General features: G+C 39.4%; 1 protein-coding gene across 1 annotated transcript; it reads left to right on the top strand.

Annotated features, from left to right (window-relative positions):
- Positions 1–4,338: 4,338 nt before the first annotated feature.
- Positions 4,339–22,913, top strand: LOC309494455 (sodium- and chloride-dependent GABA transporter 2-like). Its single transcript, XM_082163826.1, has 14 exons — positions 4,339–4,527; positions 4,600–4,852; positions 7,105–7,245; positions 11,401–11,479; positions 11,603–11,735; positions 12,290–12,424; positions 13,990–14,093; positions 15,799–15,923; positions 16,529–16,641; positions 16,718–16,855; positions 18,029–18,131; positions 20,470–20,570; positions 20,746–20,916; positions 22,839–22,913. The coding sequence occupies exons 2-14, from the start codon at positions 4,669–4,671 to the stop codon at positions 22,890–22,892; spliced, it is 1,581 nt and encodes a 526-aa protein (XP_082019952.1). The 5' UTR covers positions 4,339–4,527; positions 4,600–4,668; the 3' UTR covers positions 22,893–22,913.
- The last annotated feature ends 255 nt before the right edge of the window (positions 22,914–23,168 follow it).

Here is a 23,168-nt window from a genome sequence, read left to right on the forward strand (position 1 = left end):
AGATTGTGTAGGTGGATGTGTTCAGGGAATTTGCCTGTTAAAAGTACAACATTTAAATCCCCTTAAATGAACGAAATGACTCGAAAAAAGATTCGTTCATTTTGATGAACGAGATCGAACAAGAGAGTGAGTAAATTGATCCGAACTTCCCATCACTAGTTGGTTTAATGAAAACAATCACTTCGCAGACTTTCAGGATACAAAAACATGACGAACAGAACAACCTCTATAATATGATGAGATCAACCAAAGAACATAACAAACACCGTTTGCTATTTATACACGGGATAATCCATTAAAGGGAATGAGAAACAGGTGCAGAGAATCAATCAACCAATGAACTGCTGAGAAACAGGTGCAGAGAATCAATCAACCAATGAACTGCTGAGAAACAGGTGCAGAGAATCAATCAACCAATGAACTGCCATAGAAACAAATGCTAACACAGAAAACAGTGCAAAACTAACTAGCCCAACTCAAACAAAGCTCAATACGGAGCAGACATGACACATGCAAAGTTATAGATTTTGACTTCATTATTAGATGTGTGTGTGTATGTGTTTTATACATATATCCACAATTAACTTAAACGAAACGAAACACAACACGAAACAAGTAACACAAATGTGAGATTTTTATGTAGAAAACAATCTTATAATATATAGATAGATAGATAGATAGATAGACAGATATGTCTTGGTACAGCATTACATTTAAAAAGTTAATCCTATACATTAACTTGTTAATCATCAGATCACAACTTTAGTTTAAGTTATGTTAAGGCTATACACATTTTTTGGCTTTATTGCATCGGATCAGGAGAGTTGGGCTGCATCTGCTGAAAGGACATTTGCTGAATTTATGTGATATTTGGTGGAGTTTCTTTATTATAAATATTATGTTCGATTTGTCAGAAGCAGCTGTGCAGAAACACAGTGTCAGATTAAAACAGATCTGTTAAAACAATCACATCTGGCGGTTTAATATTGTCACAGCTGGTTTAAATATGCCATACTTCAAAATTCACTGCATACTGTTCTGAAACGTGATGTCAGGTTAGCACGAATCTGTCCAGACATCGTTTATCTGTTGTCACTGCATGCGTGTCTCAGGTGGAGGTGCTGACGGCGTGAGGTCGAGTGTTTCTCTCCGGGGGAAAATATCAGACGAGTGATGACAGAAAAGACGAAAGCACTGCACTCTTACTAAATCAACACACCGTCTCATTAGTGGCCCACTTTAATCAGCACTGAATCAGTGGATGACACTTCATTAGGGGTGTAACGATGCCCTCAGATGTGACGCTGGACCACAAAACCAGTCACATGGGTCAATTTTTTTAATTAAGATTTATACATCATCAATAAATATGCGTTCCATTGATGTATGGTTTAGGATAGGACAATATTTGGCCGAGATACAACTATTGAAAATCTGGAATCTGAGGATGCAAAAAAATCGAAACATTGAGAAAATCTCCTTTAAAGTTGTTCATTTATGTTGGCGATTGTGCAGCATTCACTCACAAAAATACATGTTTGATATATTTACGGTAGGAAATACTAAATATCTTCATGGAACATGATCTTTACTTAATATCCTAATGATTTTTGGCATAAAAGAAAAATGGATAATTTTGACCCATATAATGTATTGTTGGCTATTGCCACAGATATACCCGTGCGACTCGAGACTGGTGACGTGATCCAGGGTCACATAATTACGATACTGAACTCACAATCATTATTATTGCGATCATATGATAAAAGGTTAACAAAAATATGTACTGGTAATTAAAATGCTAAATTTGGGATTACATTGTGGGTGTAAATGAACATTCTTGGACTTGGTGCTGAAACCCAATGCACAGGACAATAGAGACACCAGAATAACAATATTCATGATTCTGAAGCTGAAAATACAGAATTATTTTAGACGAATATGCTTTATCTCTGTCACTGATATATTTAAAATAATGTAGGACACTTTTTACTGGTAACATCAGATGTTTGGCATTATCAGGCCCACAAATATATTGCATTATTATACATTATATTCAACATTATATATAGTAGGTCAATGTAGTACTGACACTAAAACTCTGTAAACTTGACATTTTTCTCACACAGTAGTTTTTATTTTGGGTGAACTATCCACGATACATATAGTCACTATCCACAATACATTTTTGTGTTGCGATATATTGTGACAGGATATATTGTTACACCCCTACAATTCATCTTTTTTTTCTTCTATAACTCACTGTGTTTCAATCAGACCTTATTTATTTGGTATTGTAAGTATTTGGGGAGTACTTTTGAGGAAATTATAAAGTATGTAACCATGCTGAACGTTTTGAAGGAATTGTATGGTCAATGTTTTTCGGTTACCATCAGTGTTGGGGAAAGTTGGATTACCTGATCCTGGATAGCAAAACATGGGATTTCCAAATCCAGATCATTTTGATCCAGATTAAACTTTTTGAACAACTGGCCCAATAGGATACAGTTCAACACTCTTATTTCTAAATCTAATCTAAAGTCATTTTTGCCTATTAGTATGGTTGAATTAGATCATTGAAGGTCAGCAACAAAGACATTGGTTAATAAAGTGAGATTAAATACATAAAGTATATTTGTGTAATTTAATATAGTTAATTATAAAAGTTTTGCGTACAATTCTGAGATTGCATTTTACTGTTTTTATTCATTTTGAGGAATACTGAATGTTTTCGTGCAAGTCAGATGAATAAATGCATGTTCATGTTTAGTCTAGAACTAAAATAACCATCATGTTTACACACACACACACACACACACACACACACACACACACACACACACACACACACACACACACACACACACACACAGCCTCACTTTATTTCTCTCAACATGGCTGTCAGTCAATACATGTGAAAAAGTAACTTTATTTTGTTGTAAATTGAAAAAGTAATGCGTTACTTTACTAGTTACTTGAAAAAGTTATCTGATTACATAACTCGAGTTACTTCCGGCTGCTTCTAATCAGCACTGAATCAGTGTAATGACAATTCATCCTTATTTTTTATTATTTTTTTTTTATGTTTCGATCAGATCTTATTTGGTATTGTAAGTATTCCGGAAATACTTGCTGAGGAAATGATAAACTATGTAACTATGCTGAATGTTTTGAAGGAACTGTATGGTCAACTTTTGTCGGTTTAAGGGATTATAAGCAGCCACTCCTGCTCAATGTGCTGCTCGCATTAGTGCCTATTTAGGGACACCCCTCCCTAAACATCTCAGATAACACACACACACACACACACACACACACACACGAGAGCCCAGCTGATAACTGTGTCCATGTGGCCGGAAGAGCATGAAATCACAGCCACACAACGTTGTCATGTAAGTTTAACGCTGTGTGTGTCTCATTCGGGACTGCACTGTCCCGATACACTGCTTCTGTGACCTGTCCTACAGGTGTGTGTCTTCCCATGTCATCACTGGGGGTCAGAGGTCAGGCGGTGGCCAGCTCCAGGACCGCGGTCAGTGGGCCAGTAAAGCTGAATATCTGCTGGCTGTTGCCGGGCAGATTATCGGTCTGGGTAACGTATGGCGATTCCCATATCTGTGCTACAAGAACGGAGGAGGTGAGACACTCATCACATCACATCACAATGCATGCTCTTATATGTCTTGTTTATAGGGGTGTAACAATATATCATGTCACAATATATCATGATACAAAAATGCAACAATATGTATCTGATAGTGACTATATAATGTGTATAGTTCACTCAAAATCAAAATTACTGTGTCAGAAAAAAATTCAAGAGTTTTCAGAGTTTTAGTGTCAGTACCACATTAAACTTCTATATATAATGTTGAATATAATGTATAATAATGCAATATATTTGTGGGCCTGATAATGCCAAATGTCGGATGTTACCAGTAAAAAGTGTCCTACATTATTTTAAATATATCAGTGACAGAAATCAAGCATATTCGTCTAAAATAATTCTGTATTTTCAGCTTCATAATCATGAATATTGATATTCTGGTGTCTCTATTGTCCTGTGCTTTGGGTTTCCAGCACCAAGTCCAAGACTATTCATTTACACCCACAATGAAATACCAAATTTAGCATTTTAATCAGCAGTACATTTTTTTGTTAACCTTTTATCATATGTCTTGGGGTATCGCAATAATATGGTATCGTGAGTTCAGTATGGTATCGTGAGTTCAGTACGGTATCGTGAGTTCAGTATCGTATCGTGAGTTCAGTATGGTATCGTGAGCTCAGTATGGTATCGTGAGTTCAGTATCGTATCGTGAGTTCAGTATGGTATCGTGAGTTCAGTATCGTATCGTGAGTTCAGTATGGTATTGTGAGTTCAGTATCGTATCGTGAGTTCAGTATCGTATCGTGAGTTCAGTATCGTATCGTGAGTTCAGTATGGTATCGTGAGTTCAGTATGGTATCGTGAGTTCAGTATCGTATCGTGAGTTCAGTATCGTATCGTGAGTTCAGTATCGTATCGTATCGTGAGTTCAGTATCGTATCGTATCGTGAGTTCAGTATGGTATCGTGAGTTCAGTATGATATCGTGAGTTCAGTATCGTATCGTGAGTTCAGTATCGTATCGTGAGTTCAGTATCGTGATATGTATCGAATCGTGACATGAGGGTATTGTTACACCTCTACTTGTTTATGACACACTTTCGAACAGGTGTGTTTTTTGTGCCGTACTTGTTATTCCTGGTTGTGTGTGGCGTTCCTCTGTTCCTGCTGGAGACGGCGCTGGGCCAGTTCACCAGTCTGGGAGGAGTCGGCGCATGGAGGAAAATCTGCCCGCTTTTTGCAGGTTACATGTTTGAATTGTTTTGCAACACTGTTTATTACTGTGAAGCTGCTTTGAATCTGTATTGTGTAAAGCGCTCAAGTCACATGACTACATAACGCTAGTACACAGGCCCAAAATCTTTCTGCATGTGATGGAAGTGCGTCTGTTTTGTTTTTATTTGTAAATGCACCTTTTTATTTTGAGTTTGTGCATTGCAGTTTTAAAGGGATAGTTCACCCAAAAATGAAAATTAGCCCATGATTTACTCATCCTCAGATTATCCGAGGTGTATATGACATTCTTCTTTCAGATGGATACAATCTGAGTTATATTTAAAAATGTCCTGGCTCTTCCAAGCTTTATAATGGCAGTGAATGGCCATGAAAGTCCATAAAAGGGATTCAATCCATGATAAAAGTGCATCCATCCATCATAAAAGTGCATCTGTCCATCATAAAAGTGCATCTATCCATCATAAAAGTGCATCTATCCATCATAAAAGTACATCTATCATCATAAAAGTGCATCTGTCCATCATAAAAGTGCATCTATCCATCATAAAAGTACATCTATCCATCATAAAAGTGCATCTATCCATGATAAAAGTGTATCCATCCATCATAAAAGTGCATCTGTCCATCATAAAAGTGCATCTATCCATCATAAAAGTGCATCTATCCATCATAAAAGTACATTTATCATCATAAAAGTGCATCTGTCCATCATAAAAGTGCATCTATCCATCATAAAAGTACATCTATCCATCATAAAAGTGCATCTATCATCATAAAAGTGCATGTGTCCATCATAAAAGTGCATCTATCCATCATAAAAGTACATCTATCCATCATAAAAGTGCATCTATCCATGATAAAAGTGCATCTATCCATGATAAAAGTGCATCTATCTATCATAAAAGTGCATCTATCATCATAAAAGTGCATCTATCCATCATAAAAGTGAATCTATCCATGATAAAAGTGCATCTATCCATCATAAAAGTGCATCTATCATCATAAAAGTGCATGTGTCCATCATAAAAGTGCATCTATCCATCATAAAAGTACATCTATCCATCATAAAAGTGCATCTATCCATCATAAAAGTGCATCTGTCCATCATAAAAGTGCATCTGTCCATCATAAAAGTGCGTCTATCCATCATAAAAGTGCATCTATCCATCATAAAAGTGCATCTATCATCATAAAAGTGCATCTATCCATCATAAAAGTGCATCTATCCATCATAAAAGTGCATCTGTCCATCATAAAAGTGCATCTATCCATCATAAAAGTGCATCTATCCATCATAAAAGTACATCTATCATCATAAAAGTGCATCTGTCCATCATAAAAGTGCATCTATCCATCATAAAAGTACATCTATCCATCATAAAAGTGCATCTATCCATGATAAAAGTGTATCCATCCATCATAAAAGTGCATCTGTCCATCATAAAAGTGCATCTATCCATCATAAAAGTGCATCTATCCATCATAAAAGTACATTTATCATCATAAAAGTGCATCTGTCCATCATAAAAGTGCATCTATCCATCATAAAAGTACATCTATCCATCATAAAAGTGCATCTATCATCATAAAAGTGCATGTGTCCATCATAAAAGTGCATCTATCCATCATAAAAGTACATCTATCCATCATAAAAGTGCATCTATCCATGATAAAAGTGCATCTATCCATGATAAAAGTGCATCTATCTATCATAAAAGTGCATCTATCATCATAAAAGTGCATCTATCCATCATAAAAGTGAATCTATCCATGATAAAAGTGCATCTATCCATCATAAAAGTGCATCTATCATCATAAAAGTGCATGTGTCCATCATAAAAGTGCATCTATCCATCATAAAAGTGCATCTGTCCATCATAAAAGTGCGTCTATCCATCATAAAAGTGCATCTATCCATCATAAAAGTGCATCTATCATCATAAAAGTGCATCTATCCATCATAAAAGTGCATCTGTCCATGATAAAAGTGCATCTATCCATCATAAAAGTGCATCTATCATCATAAAAGTGCATCTATCCATCATAAAAATGCATCTATCCATGATAAAAGTGCATCTGTTAATGAAGTGTAGTGTATGGCCGTAAGCTAGAAATTTACTTTGTAACGTGTTAAATATGGATATTTTTCTTACACCTAGGATGACTTGAGGGCGAGTAAATCATGAGCTAATGTTCATTTTGGGGTGAACTAGCCCTTTAACTCTGCTTGTGTTTGGACGGATGGTTGGGTGTTTGCAGGTCTGGGTTACGCCAGTCAGGTGATGATCTTACACAGTTGTGTGTATTACATCATTATTCTGGCCTGGGCGCTCTTCTACCTGTGCAACAGCTTCCAGACGAGGCTTCCCTGGGCGCACTGCAACAACACCTGGAACACAGGTGACAAACACACTTTACATGCGCGTATCTCCAGCTCCTGCTGTGTCTGAGAGTCGGTGTGTGTGAGAGCGCTCACATCATCTGTGTGTTCACATGAGCGCTGAAATTTGGCCCAGTTCATTTCCATTATCCAAACATCTTGACACTCAGGACTCATTCCCCACCCATAGAGCAACATCACACTGATTTCGAAGGGCGGGAGGTTTTGGAGAGTCTTTTTCACAGTGACACAAAACAGATTTTTTACACATGGTGCAATTTGAATTATTAGCTCATATAATTTTGGTTATTCTATCTAATCACAATTATTTGAGATTGCAGCATTAATTGTGCAGTTTGAATTGTAATCACATGCCATCCCAGTAAGAGAAAGTGCAGTCCATTGCTTTCAGTGGTGAGAGAAGCAAGAGAATCAACACTGATGGAGTAAAGAATAAAGAATATAAAAAAAAACACTGTTATAGTACATAAAGATATAGAAATAAAGGCTTGTAAAAAACATATTAGGCTTACACTGTAAGTGACATGAACAAAATAGAATTAAATCATTTGTATCATCAGCACAATATTCCCGATCACAACAGGCCTATTGATAACACATTATATAAATAATTTTCACAGACAAAAATGATTTCAGAGACTTCAGAGTATAGAGTGAGAGAAGCGTCCTCGTGTATAATGTGTTTAATCTCGTGTTTAATGTGTTTAATCTTGTGTATAATGTGTTTAATCTCGTGTTTAATGTGTTTAATCTCGTGTTTAATGTCTTTAATCTCGTGTTTAATGTGTTTAATCTCGTGTTTAATGTCTTTAATCTCGTGTTTAATGTGTTTAATCTCGTGTTTAATGTCTTTAATCTCGTGTTTAATGTCTTTAATCTCGTGTTTAATGTCTTTAATCTCGTGTATAATGTCTTTAATCTCGTGTTTAACGTCTTTAATCTCGTGTTTAACGTCTTTAATCTTGTGTATAATGTCTTTAATCTCGTGTTTAATGTCTTTAATCTCGTGTATAATGTCTTTAATCTCGTGTATAATGTCTTTAATCTCGTGTTTAATGTCTTTAATCTCGTGTATAATGTCTTTAATCTCGTGTTTAATGTCTTTAATCTCGTGTATAATGTCTTTAATCTCGTGTATAATGTCTTTAATCTCGTGTTTAATGTCTTTAATCTCGTGTTTAATGTCTTTACTCTCGTGTTTGAAGGTCCCATGACATGAAATTTTCACTTTCTGAGGTTTTTTAACATTAATATGAGTTCCCCTAGCCTGTATATGGTCCCCAAGTTTCTACAAATTTTAATCGGTGTAAATCGAGCTTTTGCTATTTTTCTCTGCCTTTGAGAAAATGGAGGCTCATACGCGCTGATCTTGAATCTCCTCCTTATGACGTCATAAGGAGAAATGTTACCTCCCCTTTCTCTGCTTTGCCCGCCCAGAGAATATTTCTCGCCCATGAGAAAATGAGCTAGGAAGTAGAACGCGCGCACGCGATTTTAGTTTGTCCACAAGAGAGATATCATGGCTTTTGAGCGAGCGAAGCATAATAATTGCTCAATAATTGGATGTACAAATGAACATCGAATGGTCAATACAGAGCTGGGCTTGCTGAACGTCGGACAAGTAAGTCAACAAATTATATATAAGTGTGTTGCTTTACTGTTTATGGTTACCTAGCTTGTTACACGTAGAATGTGGCTGTCACATTAGCTATGCAGCTATGCAGTTACTTGCGCTAATGTAAAGTAGACAGCATCAAGTTACACTGTAACCATAGACTGTAAAAGATATGGACAAAGCGTCTGTGACGTCACCCATAGACTTTCTGAAGAACGGTTTTGAAGCCGTTTATGGGGGGTATGGGCGGCGCCATCTTGGAAAATCTTGGGAAATCCTAACCCCGCCCACCTTCAGGCCAATATATGGGTAAAGGACGCAGCGCGCGTCACTCAGCTCGCTCTGCTACTCCGGTTATCTCTGTATATTTTAGGCAACGAAGTATGTTATAAAACACCATACTAACTCTTTTCATTTTCATTTAAAGAAATCTTAAACATTATAGCCACACAAATGTGGTTCAGGCAACGCGTATTGATTATATTCACCGCATATAGGGGAATTATCACCCTACGTCACACGGCGTCACGCAGGTTCTACTGTGCATGTCGGGACCAAAAGTGGTCAAAAAAATATGCGGACAACATTCAGAAAATTAAATATAAACTCAAATATATATAAAAAATGTTTTAAATCGAGCTATTAGTATTATTCTTATCCGTATCCGTGTAAGGATCAGCTGTTAAACAGGTCTTTCTGCAACCACCATGCGTGCGCATCCCGAATGTTTACAAACCTATAATTGGTCTATAACGTTTGCCTATTTATAACAAAACGAAATATAAAACACAAACCTGACTCTTTTCGTTTTAAATATAATATAAAAATATTAAACATTTTAATATGGTCCAGGCAATATGTGCATTTGTACTAAACAACAGATGTTGCAGTAAACAACATTACAGATCATCTTCGTTGTTTAAAATGTTAAAAATCTTCATTAATTTAAAATGACAAAACTCAACCCAGTCTCTTTTTGTTAAATTTCAGTTTTATCAATATTAGCCATTATAAAAGTATAAGTAAAAGGTACAAGAAGCTATACAAATAAAGCAAACAATTCAGTCAAACATACAAATTCAGCGCAGTCTAACCATACAACGGTAAAGTTAAATAAACGATTGGCCAGGGAACAAATTATAGATTCACAAGACCAAAAATCGCCTATATCTCATATTTAACCACTACAGAGACGCCAGAGTCAGCGGCAAACATCAGAACGACTAGCCGAGGAAAGGCTGTTCCAGGCGGGGTACATGAACGCCGAGCGCCCGGTCATCGCTGGATCTCACAACCTGGATAAAATTTTCATAAATCTTTATAAATAAACCACAGATTTGAGCTTTAAACAACTACATTCTCGCCGGAAAAATTCTTAAAACTACATTTCATGATACAGAAACAGTAGTATTATATTTCAACTGTGTTAAAAAATGGCGCTTCTTATGTTGTCATTCTCCTTGGCGCAGCCTATGCTCGTTATCAGCTGTCAATCAAGCTGTCAATCAAAGTTAACCACGCCCTTATTTGTCATACATTTTATATCTAAATACGATCTAAACTAACGAGTTAGAAAAAAATTCACCCCCCTCACAGTTGTCAGGCACTCGGAACCTATCGAAAAATACAATAAAAGTCCATGGGACCAACCTGTAAAAACATGAATTTATGCTGTGAAAACGGACATTTTAACATGGGGGTCTATGGACATTTGCTCCCTTTTGGGACCTTCCCCTAGCGGATTTTCAATGTATTGCAGTTTTTCGCACTTCCGGGTAGGCTTCATTTTTCAGATTAGAATGTTGCCGCTTGACTGTAACGCGAGTGTTGTACACGTCTTTGTTATTTGGATAACCGTTTTCCTGTTGGTTATATGGCGCGCGTGATATCCGCATTTCAAGATCGCAGAGCTTGATGTAATTGTAATAAGATAAATTACAGACGATACAGATCTCTCATGAAAAGGAAACAGTAGGTTAGCATTAGCTACATGATGATAACTGTAAACCATCCGAATAAAGTACCGTATCCAGACATAATATTTTAAACTAACCATTCGGAAACGTCCTGCTGGAGCCGCTGAGTTGCAACTTCTTCATCCGTTGCTTCTCCATCTGGATCAGTTTCTGGGTCAAACTGAAATGCTTGAACGACTGCGTGTCTTCGTGCCATTGCAATATATCCAACATAAACAAACATGCATGGTACCATTGCTGCAAGATGGTCAAGGCCACACCCACCCTCCACCTTGCGCCGCCTTTCTCCTCCTCATTAGTATTTAAAGCTACAGACACCGAAACGGCCCGTCTGAAGGAAGCTCATTCTGGGACTGGCTTGTAGTGGCTATAATTCTGCACCGAGGCTGAATTTTTGGAAAGAGATTTCAGATACAGTACTAGGGACCACTAAGGACCACTAAGGACTATAATAAAGCCTACAAAAAGTAGCATGTCATGGGACCTTTAATGTCTTTAATCTCATGTATTATGTCTTTAATCTCGTGTATTATGTCTTTAATCTCGTGTTTAATCTCCTCTAGATTCCTGCGTGGGCTTTGAGCAACACAACGCCAGCGATGTCTCTGAGAACGCCACGTCTCCAGTCATTGAGTTTTGGGAGTGAGTGTCTGGTATGATGGTGTGCACGGGTCCTTGTCTGAAGCGTTTGATGGTGTGTGTGTGAGTGTGTGTGTGTGTGTGTGTACTGAGTCTCTCTCTCTCTCTCTCTCTCTCTCTCTCCAGGCGTGAGGTGTTGGATCTGTCTGCTAGTGTAGATCATCTGGGCTCGCTGAATCTCCGTCTGGCATCGTGTCTAATGCTGGTGTGGGTCGTCTGCTACTTCTGTGTCTGGAAAGGAGTCAAATCCACCGGCAAGGTGTTTGTGTAGTGCGTTTATGCAATAACACTAGAGAAGATCCTACTTTATGCCCCTAATGCCAGAGTCCAATAACTAACAAACACAATAACTTTAATAGATTGTGATGTTTAAACTCCAGTAGGTCTTTTTTAGATAGATAGATAGATAGATAGATAGATAGATAGATAGATAGATAGATAGATAGATAGATAGATAGATAGATAGATAGATAGATAGATAGATAGATAGATAGACAATCAATTTATCAAAAATACAGTAAAAATAGTGAAATATTATTCCAGTGTAAATCATCTGTCTTCTATGTGAATATATAGTAAAGTGTAATTTATTCCTGTGATCAAAGCTGAATTTTCAGCATCATTACTCCAGTCTTCAGTGTCACATGATCCTTCACAAATCATTCTAATATGATGATTTGATGCTCAAGAAACATTTATGCTTTATTATCAATGTTGAAAACAGTTTCAGATTTTTGTGGAAACCATTTAAATCTGTATGTTTTCAGTTGAAGTTCATTGTTTTGTTGTGTTTTTTAATGTTTTGCTGTGTAGGTTGTGTATGTGACCGCTACCTTCCCGTACGTGATGCTGCTGGTGTTGTTGGTTCGTGGCGTGACGCTCCCCGGCGCCGTGGACGGGATTATTTACTACCTGAAACCCAATCACACACGGCTGACGGACCCACAGGTAGCGTCACATGATCTCCTGTATAAGATACAGAGTGAAACAAGTACTGCTTAGAAACAAATATGTGCAACATGCATTAAAGAAGCATATTCTGCCCTTTTACATAGTCTTGATGTTGTTTCAGGCTCTTCTAGAACTTAAATGTTGATTATTCTCCTCATATTCTCCATTGTTGCGGCTCCTCTCTTCCCAGTCTGTCAGTAACGCTCTGTTTACTTCCTGTCTCTATGAAGCCCCTCCTTCTGAAAAGCACACTGTGCTCTGATTGGTCGGCTGGATCAGTGTGTCGTGATTGGTCGAGCGCTTCGAGTGTGTTTGGGAAATGCCCCGCCCCTTTCCATAACCGCCAGTTTAACACACTACTAACTAACTCAACCAGGCCCCGCCCCTTTATTCTGCGCATGAATTATTATAATGAGGAATATTGTGACGTGTTCGTTCCCGGAAGAAACTCAAGACTACAATGGAGGCGTTTCAGGAGTTCAGAAACACTGACACTCGTATAGAGAAGAACTGGAGCTTTTTCATGATCAAACAGCAACATTACACACTAAACACAGATGATGATGGAATAGGACACAGTTAATCTCTACTAACAGTTATGTGCATAAAAATAATCAGGAAAGGAGTTTTGTTTGAGATTCAGGCCCGGCGTCAAGGGGGGGCTTGGGGGGCCCCCCCTAAGATGATCTCAAGCCCCCCTTGCGGTGATCTGAATGATGATTATGTGACTGACCGTTCGTGCAGGGTTCGCCTAAACACTTTATGAATAAGATAACAATAAACGAGAACCGTCTGAACTGTTCTTAACTTTAGGCTATGAAACGTCTCACACACATGTGAGAGGAAAACCAGAAGACCATGACACCCCAAGTACGCAAACTATCTACGGCCAGCCCCGAGGGGAAAATGCATTGCACACACACATAGAACGAGCGCCAGCACATCCAGAATTAATGCATCATAACACAATCAAACATAAGGTCTGTTACAATTATTATTATGAGGCTACTTTTATTATCAAATCAATATTACAATTAATTAGCCCCACAATAATTTCATAGCGCATCGCTGCATAACCGACGCGCAGCGATGAAGATGTTAGTTCATAAATATTAATAATAGTTCAAATTAAATCAAGTGAGGTGTAACCAACATGCAGGACAAAACCAAATAATTTGCATTTTAATGATTGATGCAACCATTTTAAATAATTTTCTCCTATGAAATATGTTTGCAAGCCTTTTATGAAAATAATAATAGAGATTCTCATATATTCAGGTTGTATGCGTTATTACTTTCACTTGACATTATAGCATCATTAAATTGAAAGTTTATACATGCAACCAACATAAATATAGCACATGCAGTTTCAGCCAGGATTTGATTTATCATTTAATCATTTATGACGATCGACTTTGTTCGGTTTTTAGTCTGCAAGAATTGGACAGGATTTGATTAAACAGTGACTTAATAGTCATAGTAAACTTCATAGTCAAATCTTTACTAATATGCTCGACGTGAAGTTGAGAAAGCAGTGAGTTCTGTGTGTCTCTCTGCTGAAGGTATGGATGGATGCAGGGACTCAGATCTTCTTCTCATACGGCATTGGTCTGGGAAGTCTCACGGCTCTGGGAAGCTACAATAAATTCAACAACGACTGTTACAAGTGCGTCCTTCCCATAGATACCATATATAAACGCTAGATGTCTTATGGCGCAGTCACTTACGGCATCACCGTTCGGCCATCTTGTCACAGGCAGGCTTAATGTAAAGTGAGTGATCAGCACGCACACAAATCCTCTTATCTCGCTGAAATCTTGACGGATTTACAAACGGTTTGGTTTCTTACAAATGTTATTAACGTGGCTATAATTCCGAATGCTTGAACATGTATGTTATAATTATTCATATGTATGCAGTGTCATAACTACATCTCTGATGTTTATATCAAACCAAACCTTTTGAAAATCAGTAGAAAATTTAGCAAGTTATGGCTATTTAAAAGTATATGCACCATTAAACGAGTGAGCGAGCACCCTGTGGTAAGATGGCCGCCACGTGCGGACGTCGACCTTCATTGGCCAGCAGCGCGCACGAGACATCTAGCGTTTATATATGATATCTATGGTCCTTCCTCTCACAAAAACTCACACACATTTAACATCAATATGAAGTAAATCATAACTCTGTGTACTTTTCTAATTCATGTTCCTGGTCTTATGATTAATTTATGTTTATTTACATGTGTGCATTTGGGAACGCCTTTAGCATGCACCGGTGTCTGAAGCACGTGTGAAATCATGCCAATCCTATTGGCTAAAAGAGGTCAGGTGACAGAGTGTAGCATGTCAACAAGACCATAAAAGGGCGTCACGTCACGAAATCCCCTGCTTCTTTGTCTTCAGAAGCCGTGTGTCTGTTTCAGTGTGATTGGTTGTCTAAACACAAAGAGGTTTGTGTTGCAGCTGGCTGCTTCTTTCTGCACACATACAGAAGGCTTTACAGTTTGGACATGAATTCGACACCAGTCCTTCTGGGTCAGTTCGTTCAGTGGGAACAGGGGTTGTGCATATGTGTGTACTTCATCCTTGTTGGTCAGGCATTTGTTCAGTATGGCGGTGTGGACACTCAAGCGCTGAGTTACCTCGAAAGGGAACATCTCATATGTAACCCTGTTCCCTGAGAAGGCTTCTTCAGACACTTAGAACTTAGTGATTCCGTGACTTACAGTCAAACCAAAAATTATTCAGACACCAGATTTAATTTTTTTTTTTTTTATATGTAAGTAAGGAGAGCAAAATAAAGTAAACTGTGACATATTATACCCAATAATTCTTCATACAGTGACTAAAATGGGCCCAAAACTGATTCCGACACTTTGAGTTGATCATGTTTTGCTGAAGTGTTTTGTCTTTAATTGCTAATGCTCTTTTTACACACAGACTGAACAAAATGAAGCATTGCTTGGTGATTGGTTGAGCTAAACTGGTATTATCTAATTGTGTAGTTAAATTTAACAGCTGACAGATATTCAACATAATTCATGTGTGAGACAGTCTAACAGAAGGATGGACAAAACCAGTTCATAACTCTCAGTTCTTGTCATATTTTATTACCATTTTCTAAACTATAGTGAATAAACTGTGATAATGTGAGAAATATTGAAGGTGTCTGAATAAATGTTGGTTTGACTTTAGATGCCCTTTGTCTTGTTGAAACGCTACTCTTCGATACTTTCGTCACATCTCCATCGGCCGAAAGGTTTGGCGTGATTTCACACGTGCTTCAGACACCAGTGCGGCATTAGATACAAATGTTTTTGTATCTGAATTTATATTTTATTGTATTTCAGCTTTGTGTTTGTGTTTCAGGGACTGTTTCAGACTGTGTCTCCTCAACAGTGCCACCAGTTTCGTTTCAGGATTCGCCATTTTCTCGGTGCTCGGCTTCATGGCGCAGGAGCAGGGTGTGGATATCGCAGATGTGGCGCAGTCAGGTCAGACACGATGCATGATGGGCATCACACATGCATAATCACTCTGAGAGCAAATACAGTTTCATCATTATTCAATTATTCAAGTATCAATTATTCAACCCCCATTGCAAATCAGGTTTATTGGCAAAATTTACAGACTTTCAGCTGTTTGCAATGAACAAATCAAACAAAAGTAATTGAAATGGCTCAACGCAACAAATGTTTCAAGTGGTTTCCCCAAATTCAACTGAAAATACCAACTTTTTATGACTTCTGCAGGCTCAAAATTATTCAACCCCTTCATGTCAAGCATCTTTAGCACTTAGTAGAACAACCTTTTGCTGTTCAGACCTGCTGCAAGCGAGATTATGGGAAAGTTTTGGAACATTCAGAGAACATTCAAAAGTAACAAGTCGTAAAATTTTAAAAAACGTTAAATGATCGTCTAACTAGAAGAGTTCTGAAAATCGTTCCATGAATGTTGTACAAATAATGTTTTTGCACAAACGTTTTGAGAACATTATTACAGACCAGATTCTATTAACGTTGCAGGAAGAATATGTTCATAACTTTAGCTGACATTAGCTAAAGTTCTGAGAAGGTTTTCTGTGTATGTTCTCTTTCAGGTCCTGGTCTAGCGTTTATAGCGTATCCACGGGCCGTTTCCCTGATGCCTCTGCCTCAGCTGTGGGCCGTGTGTTTCTTCCTCATGATCATCATGTTGGGTCTGGACACTCAGGTGTGACGTCTCTCTCAGGTGTGTGTGTGTGCTGCAGGTGTGGCGGCGCTGCTGATCGCTGTATGTGTGTGTTCAGTTCGTCAGTCTCGAGGCGCTGATGATGTCGTTGTCGGATCTGTATCCCGAGGTCGTTCGCAGAGGTCGTCGACGGGAGATTCTGCTCCTGCTCGTGTGTTTTGCCTGTTTTCTGCTCGGGCTTCTGATGGTGACGCCGGTGAGACACCTCAACTCTCTCTGTCCTTTCTTCCTCTGTCCAAGATTAAGGGGATAGTTCACCCAGAAATGAAAATTAGCCCATGATTTACTCACCCTGAAGTCATTCTAGGTGTATAGGACTTTCTTCTATCAGACGAATACAATCAGAGTTATATTTAAAAATGTCCTGGTTCTTCCAAGCTTTATAATGGCAGTGAATGGCCGTTTCTGTTTTGAAGTCCATAAAAGTGTATCTATCCATCTATCATAAAAGTGCATCTATCCATCATAAAAGTGCTCCATCATAAATCTGTCCATCATAAAAGTGCATCTATACATGATAAAAGTGCATCTGTCCATCATAAAAGTGCATCTATCCATCATAAAAGTGCATCTATACATGATAAAAGTACATCTGTCCATCATAAAAGTGCATCTGTCATCATAAAAGTGCATCTATCCATCATAAAAGTGAATCTATCCATCATAAAAGTGCATCTGTCATCATAAAAGTGCATCTATCCATCATAAAAGTGCATCTATCCATCATAAAAGTGCATCTATCCATCATAAAAGTGCATCTATCCGTCATAAAAGTGCATCTGTCTATCATAAAAGTGCATATATACATGATAAAAGTGCATCTATCCATCATAAAAGTGCATCAGTCCATCATAAAAGTGCATCTATGCATCATAAAAGTGCATCTGTCCATCATAAAAGTGCATCTGTCAATCATAAAAGTGCATCTGTCCATCATAAAAGTGCATCTATCCATCATAAAAGTGCATCTATCCATCATAAAAGTGCATCTATCCATCATAAAAATGCATCTGTCCGTCATAAAAGTGCATCTGTCCATCATAAAAGTGCATCTATCCATCATAAAAGTGCATCTATCCATCATAAAAGTGCATCTATCCATCATAAAAGTGCATCTGTCCATCATAAAAGTGCATCTATCCATGATAAAAGTGCATCTGTCAATCATAAAAGTGCATATATCCATCATAAAAGTGCATCTATCCATCATAAAAGTGCATCTATACATGATAAAAGTGCATCTGTCAATCATAAAAGTGCATCTATCCATATTTCTTCTTTCAGATGAATACAATCAGAGTTATATTTAAAAATGTCCTGGCTCTTTCAAGCTTTATAATGGCAGTTCCTCTCTGTGTCTGATGATCAGGGAGGCCTGTATGTGTTTCAGATCTACGATCATTTCTCCTGCAGTGGAGCCAGTCTGATAATGCTGTCCGTCTGTCAGTCTGTGGCCATCGGATGGATCTATGGTACACACACACACACACACACACACACACACTCCAGGTCCGTAGCCAGCCTATTGAAAGGGGGGGTTCTTTTTTTCAAAAAGTGGACCTTTTTGCAGTTTTTCTCCTCCTTTTGTATTTAATTATGAGGTTCAAATACATAATTTTGGTGACCTTTTATGCACTAATTTGTGCTGGATTAGCTTGTCTGCTGGTATCTTAACGAGCACGCTTGATGCACCTAAAATATTTACTGCATTGTTGTCAAATTGCTTCCTCATGTAACACCAATATCACTGAATATCCCACTATGTTTTATTATTACGCTACGTTTATATGGCTATTATATTGTAGACTATTGAGTGGATAAAATATAGCTCGTTTGACTCGGCTCACTGAAAAGAGCCAGCTCTTTTGACTCACAAACGGCTCTTTATAATTATAATAGTTTTAATTCGCTGAAAGTCCACCGCACAACTGTGCAACGTGAATATTCACATTTTGAATTGTCCATAACAACCCAAAAACATGTCTGCTTGCCTTGCACATCTAATTAATAGGCAAAGTTATGACTGACTATTTTTCTTACCTTCTTTTTTTTTTTATGTGGATGTTATTGAACTTGTAGTATAGCTCTTTTGTTCTTCTGAACATCTTGAGCTGCAATTGCCCGATGTCATTTCTGAGTCATATCAGACCATAACCTGTCTCTCTTTTAAATGGCTATTTCACGAGTGGTAGTCTACGATTGGTTTTAAAATATAACTAATATCGAAATAAAATAACAAAATAACCCAGGCAGTCTCATCTACGAGACGTTTAGGCCTCCTCCAATAGTACTGACGGCTGGGCTCATAGCTTGCAGGTTTGCTTAGTGGCAAACTTTTTGCATTTGACTGGTATTAAAATATAATTTTTTGTCACGTCATCCGCCCAATCCGCGGTTTATCCGCATCTCTAGTGTGTGTGTGTGTGTGTGTGTGTGTGTGTGTGTGTGTGTGTGTGTGTGTGTGTTGGCTCGGCCCTCCCTCATGCAGTTTAATTGGTTGACATTGCGTGTATGATTGACAGGAACAGAATGTGAGGCTGATTATACAGTCGAAACAAATGTGTGTGCGCCTTTAGGCCTATATAATAATTTTTTTTGTTGGTCCTTGAATTAGTCAATAATTTTAAATACAATTAAAATCATTCATTCATTATTTCATTATTAGCCTACATAATGATTTAATTTATATAGGCTATATTTTTTTAAATAGAGTCGGCTCTTCAGATATGCGAGCCAGCTCCCGACGTTCACCTACAAGAGTCGGCTCTTAGGCTACGTTCACACTGCAGGGCTTAATGCTCAATTCCGATTTTTTGAAAAAATTCGATTTTTTTGCAAGGCCGTTCACATTTCCAATTAAATGCGACCTTTTGTGATCTCCTGTGTGAACGTGAAATGATCCAGAAATGACCCGCATGCGCAGAAGAGTACTCAACGCTCAACGACGTCACTTGTTGTTTGCGGAAGTAGCTAAACTTTAACTGTGATTCTCTCTCACACACACACACACACACACACGAGCGTGCGCAGCGACCGTTACACAAGAGCCAGACAGCAGCCGCTGACCTATCTAATATCAGATTCAGCACAAATAAGTTAACATAACGTATATATAATGGCCGTGGGCTTTTTAAAAAAAAAATTTTTATTAACGGGCTCGTCGAGGTCGACCCGTTCGGCAGATTTACCTCAGCTCGACGAATATGCAGTCCGTTTTCAAACCGACGACTACTTCAACGCAGAATTATGACGTTTTTCGCGTATCAATGACGTGCGGGTCGGATACATGCGACCTGGCCGTTCAGACTGAAGTCGCATTTCAAAAGATCGGATATGTATCGGATTTGGGACCACATACCCAAGTGGCCTGGGTCGCATTTGAAAAGATCAGATCTGTGTCGTTCAGACTGTCATGAAAAGATCAGATACAGGTCGCATAGGGGCAAAAAAATCGGAATTGGGTCGTTTCAGCCTGCAGTGTGAACGTAGCCTTAGATCCGGCTCATTCGCGAACGACCCAGAACTCTCTCTGAACTGCACGCGCGACACACACACGTCCAGCTACAATAATCATATTAATTTGAAACAGCAACCCAGAATATTTGTCACAAGCATTGATTAAAACAATGATGACAATAATCACATAAAAAAATAAAAAAAAATAAAAAACGACCTTAAATTCTGGACCTTTGGCAGTGCCTACGGGCTTGCACTCACTCTCTCTATCTCGCACACACACATTCTCTCTCTCTCTCTCTCTATCTCACACACACACACACACACACACTGATGTTGCTGTGTTGTCCTCAGGTGCGGATCGCTTCAGTCGTGACATCGAGGCCATGATCGGTTACGAGACGTTCTGCAGCTTCAGGCTCTGCTGGCGTTTCCTGACGCCCGGCGTGTGTATCGTGTGTATCTCGTGTGTCACTGACATCTGCTGCTGACGGACCGTCCGCCTCCTCTGAGAAACTCTCTCCGTGTGTGTGTGTGTGTGTGTGTGTGTGTGTGTGTGTGTGTGTGTGTGTGTGTGTGTGTGTGTGTGTGTGTGTGTGTGTGTGTGTGTGTGTGTGTGTGTGTGTTCAGGGCACGCTGGTGTTCTCGCTGATATTCTGGTCTCCGCTGACCTTGGCTAACGGTGTGACGGCTCCTGGATGGGCCTTGATGATGGGCTGGACGCTCACACTGTCCTCGGTGTCTCTCCTGCCCGTCTGTGCGATCTACACACTCATACACACACCGGGGAACCTTCAACAGGTGAACACACACACACACACACACACACACACACACACACACACACTCACACACTCACACACACATGCTCTCTCACAGACACACACACGCTGGACGCTCACACTGTCCTCTGTGTCTCTCCTGCCCGTCTGTGCGATCTACACACTCATACACACACCGGGGAACCTTCAACAGGTGAACACACACACACACACACACACACTCACACACACACACACACATGCTCTCTCACAGACACACACACGCTGGACGCTCACACTGTCCTCTGTGTCTCTCCTGCCTGTCTGCGCGCTCCACACACTCATACACACACCGGGGAACCTTCAACAGGTGAACACACACACACACACACACACACACACACACACATTCACACGCTGGACGCTCACACTGTCCTCGGTGTCTCTCTTGCCCGTCTGCGCGCTCCACACACTCATACACACACCGGGAAACATTCAAAAGGTGAAGAACAGCAGCAAATACATTTTTAATGATATAAACCTTTCTCGACAGATGAGCTTTATGGTTGTTCAGTGATGAAGTCATTAGTAATGGTTCCATCCAAAGTTGAGAATTTTAACTAGAATTCCTGATGAACGGTGATGTTTAGCTATAGCCGTTTTTGTGTTTGTTTAATTTTAAAGCGCCACCAAGTGGCCAGTCGCTGCGTCCCTCTATAGAGCCCCTCATCTGACAACCGCTCGAAATTCATTGGTCGACGGCGGCCGTGTTTTTCGAGTTATGCGAATGTCCTCAAAGGCAGTCTTGGCATCTTGGACAAAGACACCGCATGCCAATTTTCAAGCCAATCAGACTTAGGGTTGCGTAGTTAAAGCCATTTTATGTCTTTTCCATGTTATAGCGCCACCAAGAGGCCAGTCGAGAATGAGCTCATACATGTGTGTGCCGAGTTTGGTGAAAATATCTCATTTTGTTCATGAGTTATAGCCATTGGCCGTGTTATTCGAGATACATGAATGTCCTCGTAGACAATCGCGACCCTTTGGACAAAGACACCGCATGCCAGTTTTCAAGTCAATCGGACTGACTGTTGCGTAGCTATTGCCATTTTGTGTTTGTTTCATTTAAAGCGCCACCAAGTGGCCAGTCGTTGCGTCCCTTTCATAGACTGTAAAAACATATGTGCGTAGTGTTCGTGACGTCACCCGTAGGAAGAACATTTTTTAAGCCCAAAGTGGGCGGAGCCGGCCGTCGCCATCTTGGCCGCGCGTCACTCCCGGATAACCGGAAATGTGCAGCGAGTCGGATTAGCTGAGGTGACGTGACGCTAACAGACAGCAGACAAACGGCTAGTAGTGACATCAGCGCAATCCACCTGTCACTCAAGTGGCCACGCCCTTATTTATGCAGAACTTTAAGGCTTAATATATTTTAAACGGATGAGTTATAAAAATATTCACCCCCCTCACAGTCGTCATGAAGGGCAAGATTAGCTTTATAGACCAAACCCACTTTTTGCACCAGACTGTAAACATGTGTTTTTCTGCTGTAAAGTTGGGCATTTTAACATGGAGGTCTATGGGACTGACTCTCTTCTGCAGCCGGGCTCTAGTGGCCAGTCGATGAACTGCAGTTTAAGTCACTTCAGTGTTGTTTTTTTAAAGAGAGACCGTTTGCCGCCTGGTCCCTTTATGTCTCATCATTTGCAGTGCTTCATGGGACTGTAGATCATTCCCTCAATGTTTATTCACGTTTAATCACGAATTCCAGCCGTTTCACCCATCCTGAGTCTCACTCTAGCTCTCTGGTCCTGTGCGCTGAGCTTCATTGTTAAACCGATGACAGTTGTTTGTGTAAGTGGGAAATAAAAGCCCTCGCGCAGACAGAGAGTCTCGAGCGTCTAATAACCCTCCTAAAGTCTCTCCGGTGAATAACAGACCCTTCATGTGTCCCGTGTGCAGCGTCTCCGTCTGCTGTGCCGGACTCAAGCTGACACGCCAGCACCTTCCTCATGACCTCTGACCTCTGACCTCAGCACAAAGAAGCCCACACCGTGGTGTGAGTGAAACTGAGGAGATCTGATGTACAGAAACCAGCGTTTGGTGACGGTAACGTGTCGCGCTGCAGCTGGAGGGGTAAAAGACACTCTTTGTCTTAATAACAAGCCGTTTAAAGCTTCTCTTCATGTCCGTGTTCAACTATGGATATTTTGACATTTTGAGTTTTGGTTGAAATATGACCCATGACGTGTTCTGGAGACTAAAGATATACATCTCAGCAATGTATAGATC

The sequence above is a fragment of the Leuciscus leuciscus genome (genome assembly GCF_965113295.1).
Source record: "Leuciscus leuciscus genome assembly, chromosome: 3".
Classification (NCBI taxonomy): domain Eukaryota; kingdom Metazoa; phylum Chordata; class Actinopteri; order Cypriniformes; family Leuciscidae; genus Leuciscus; species Leuciscus leuciscus.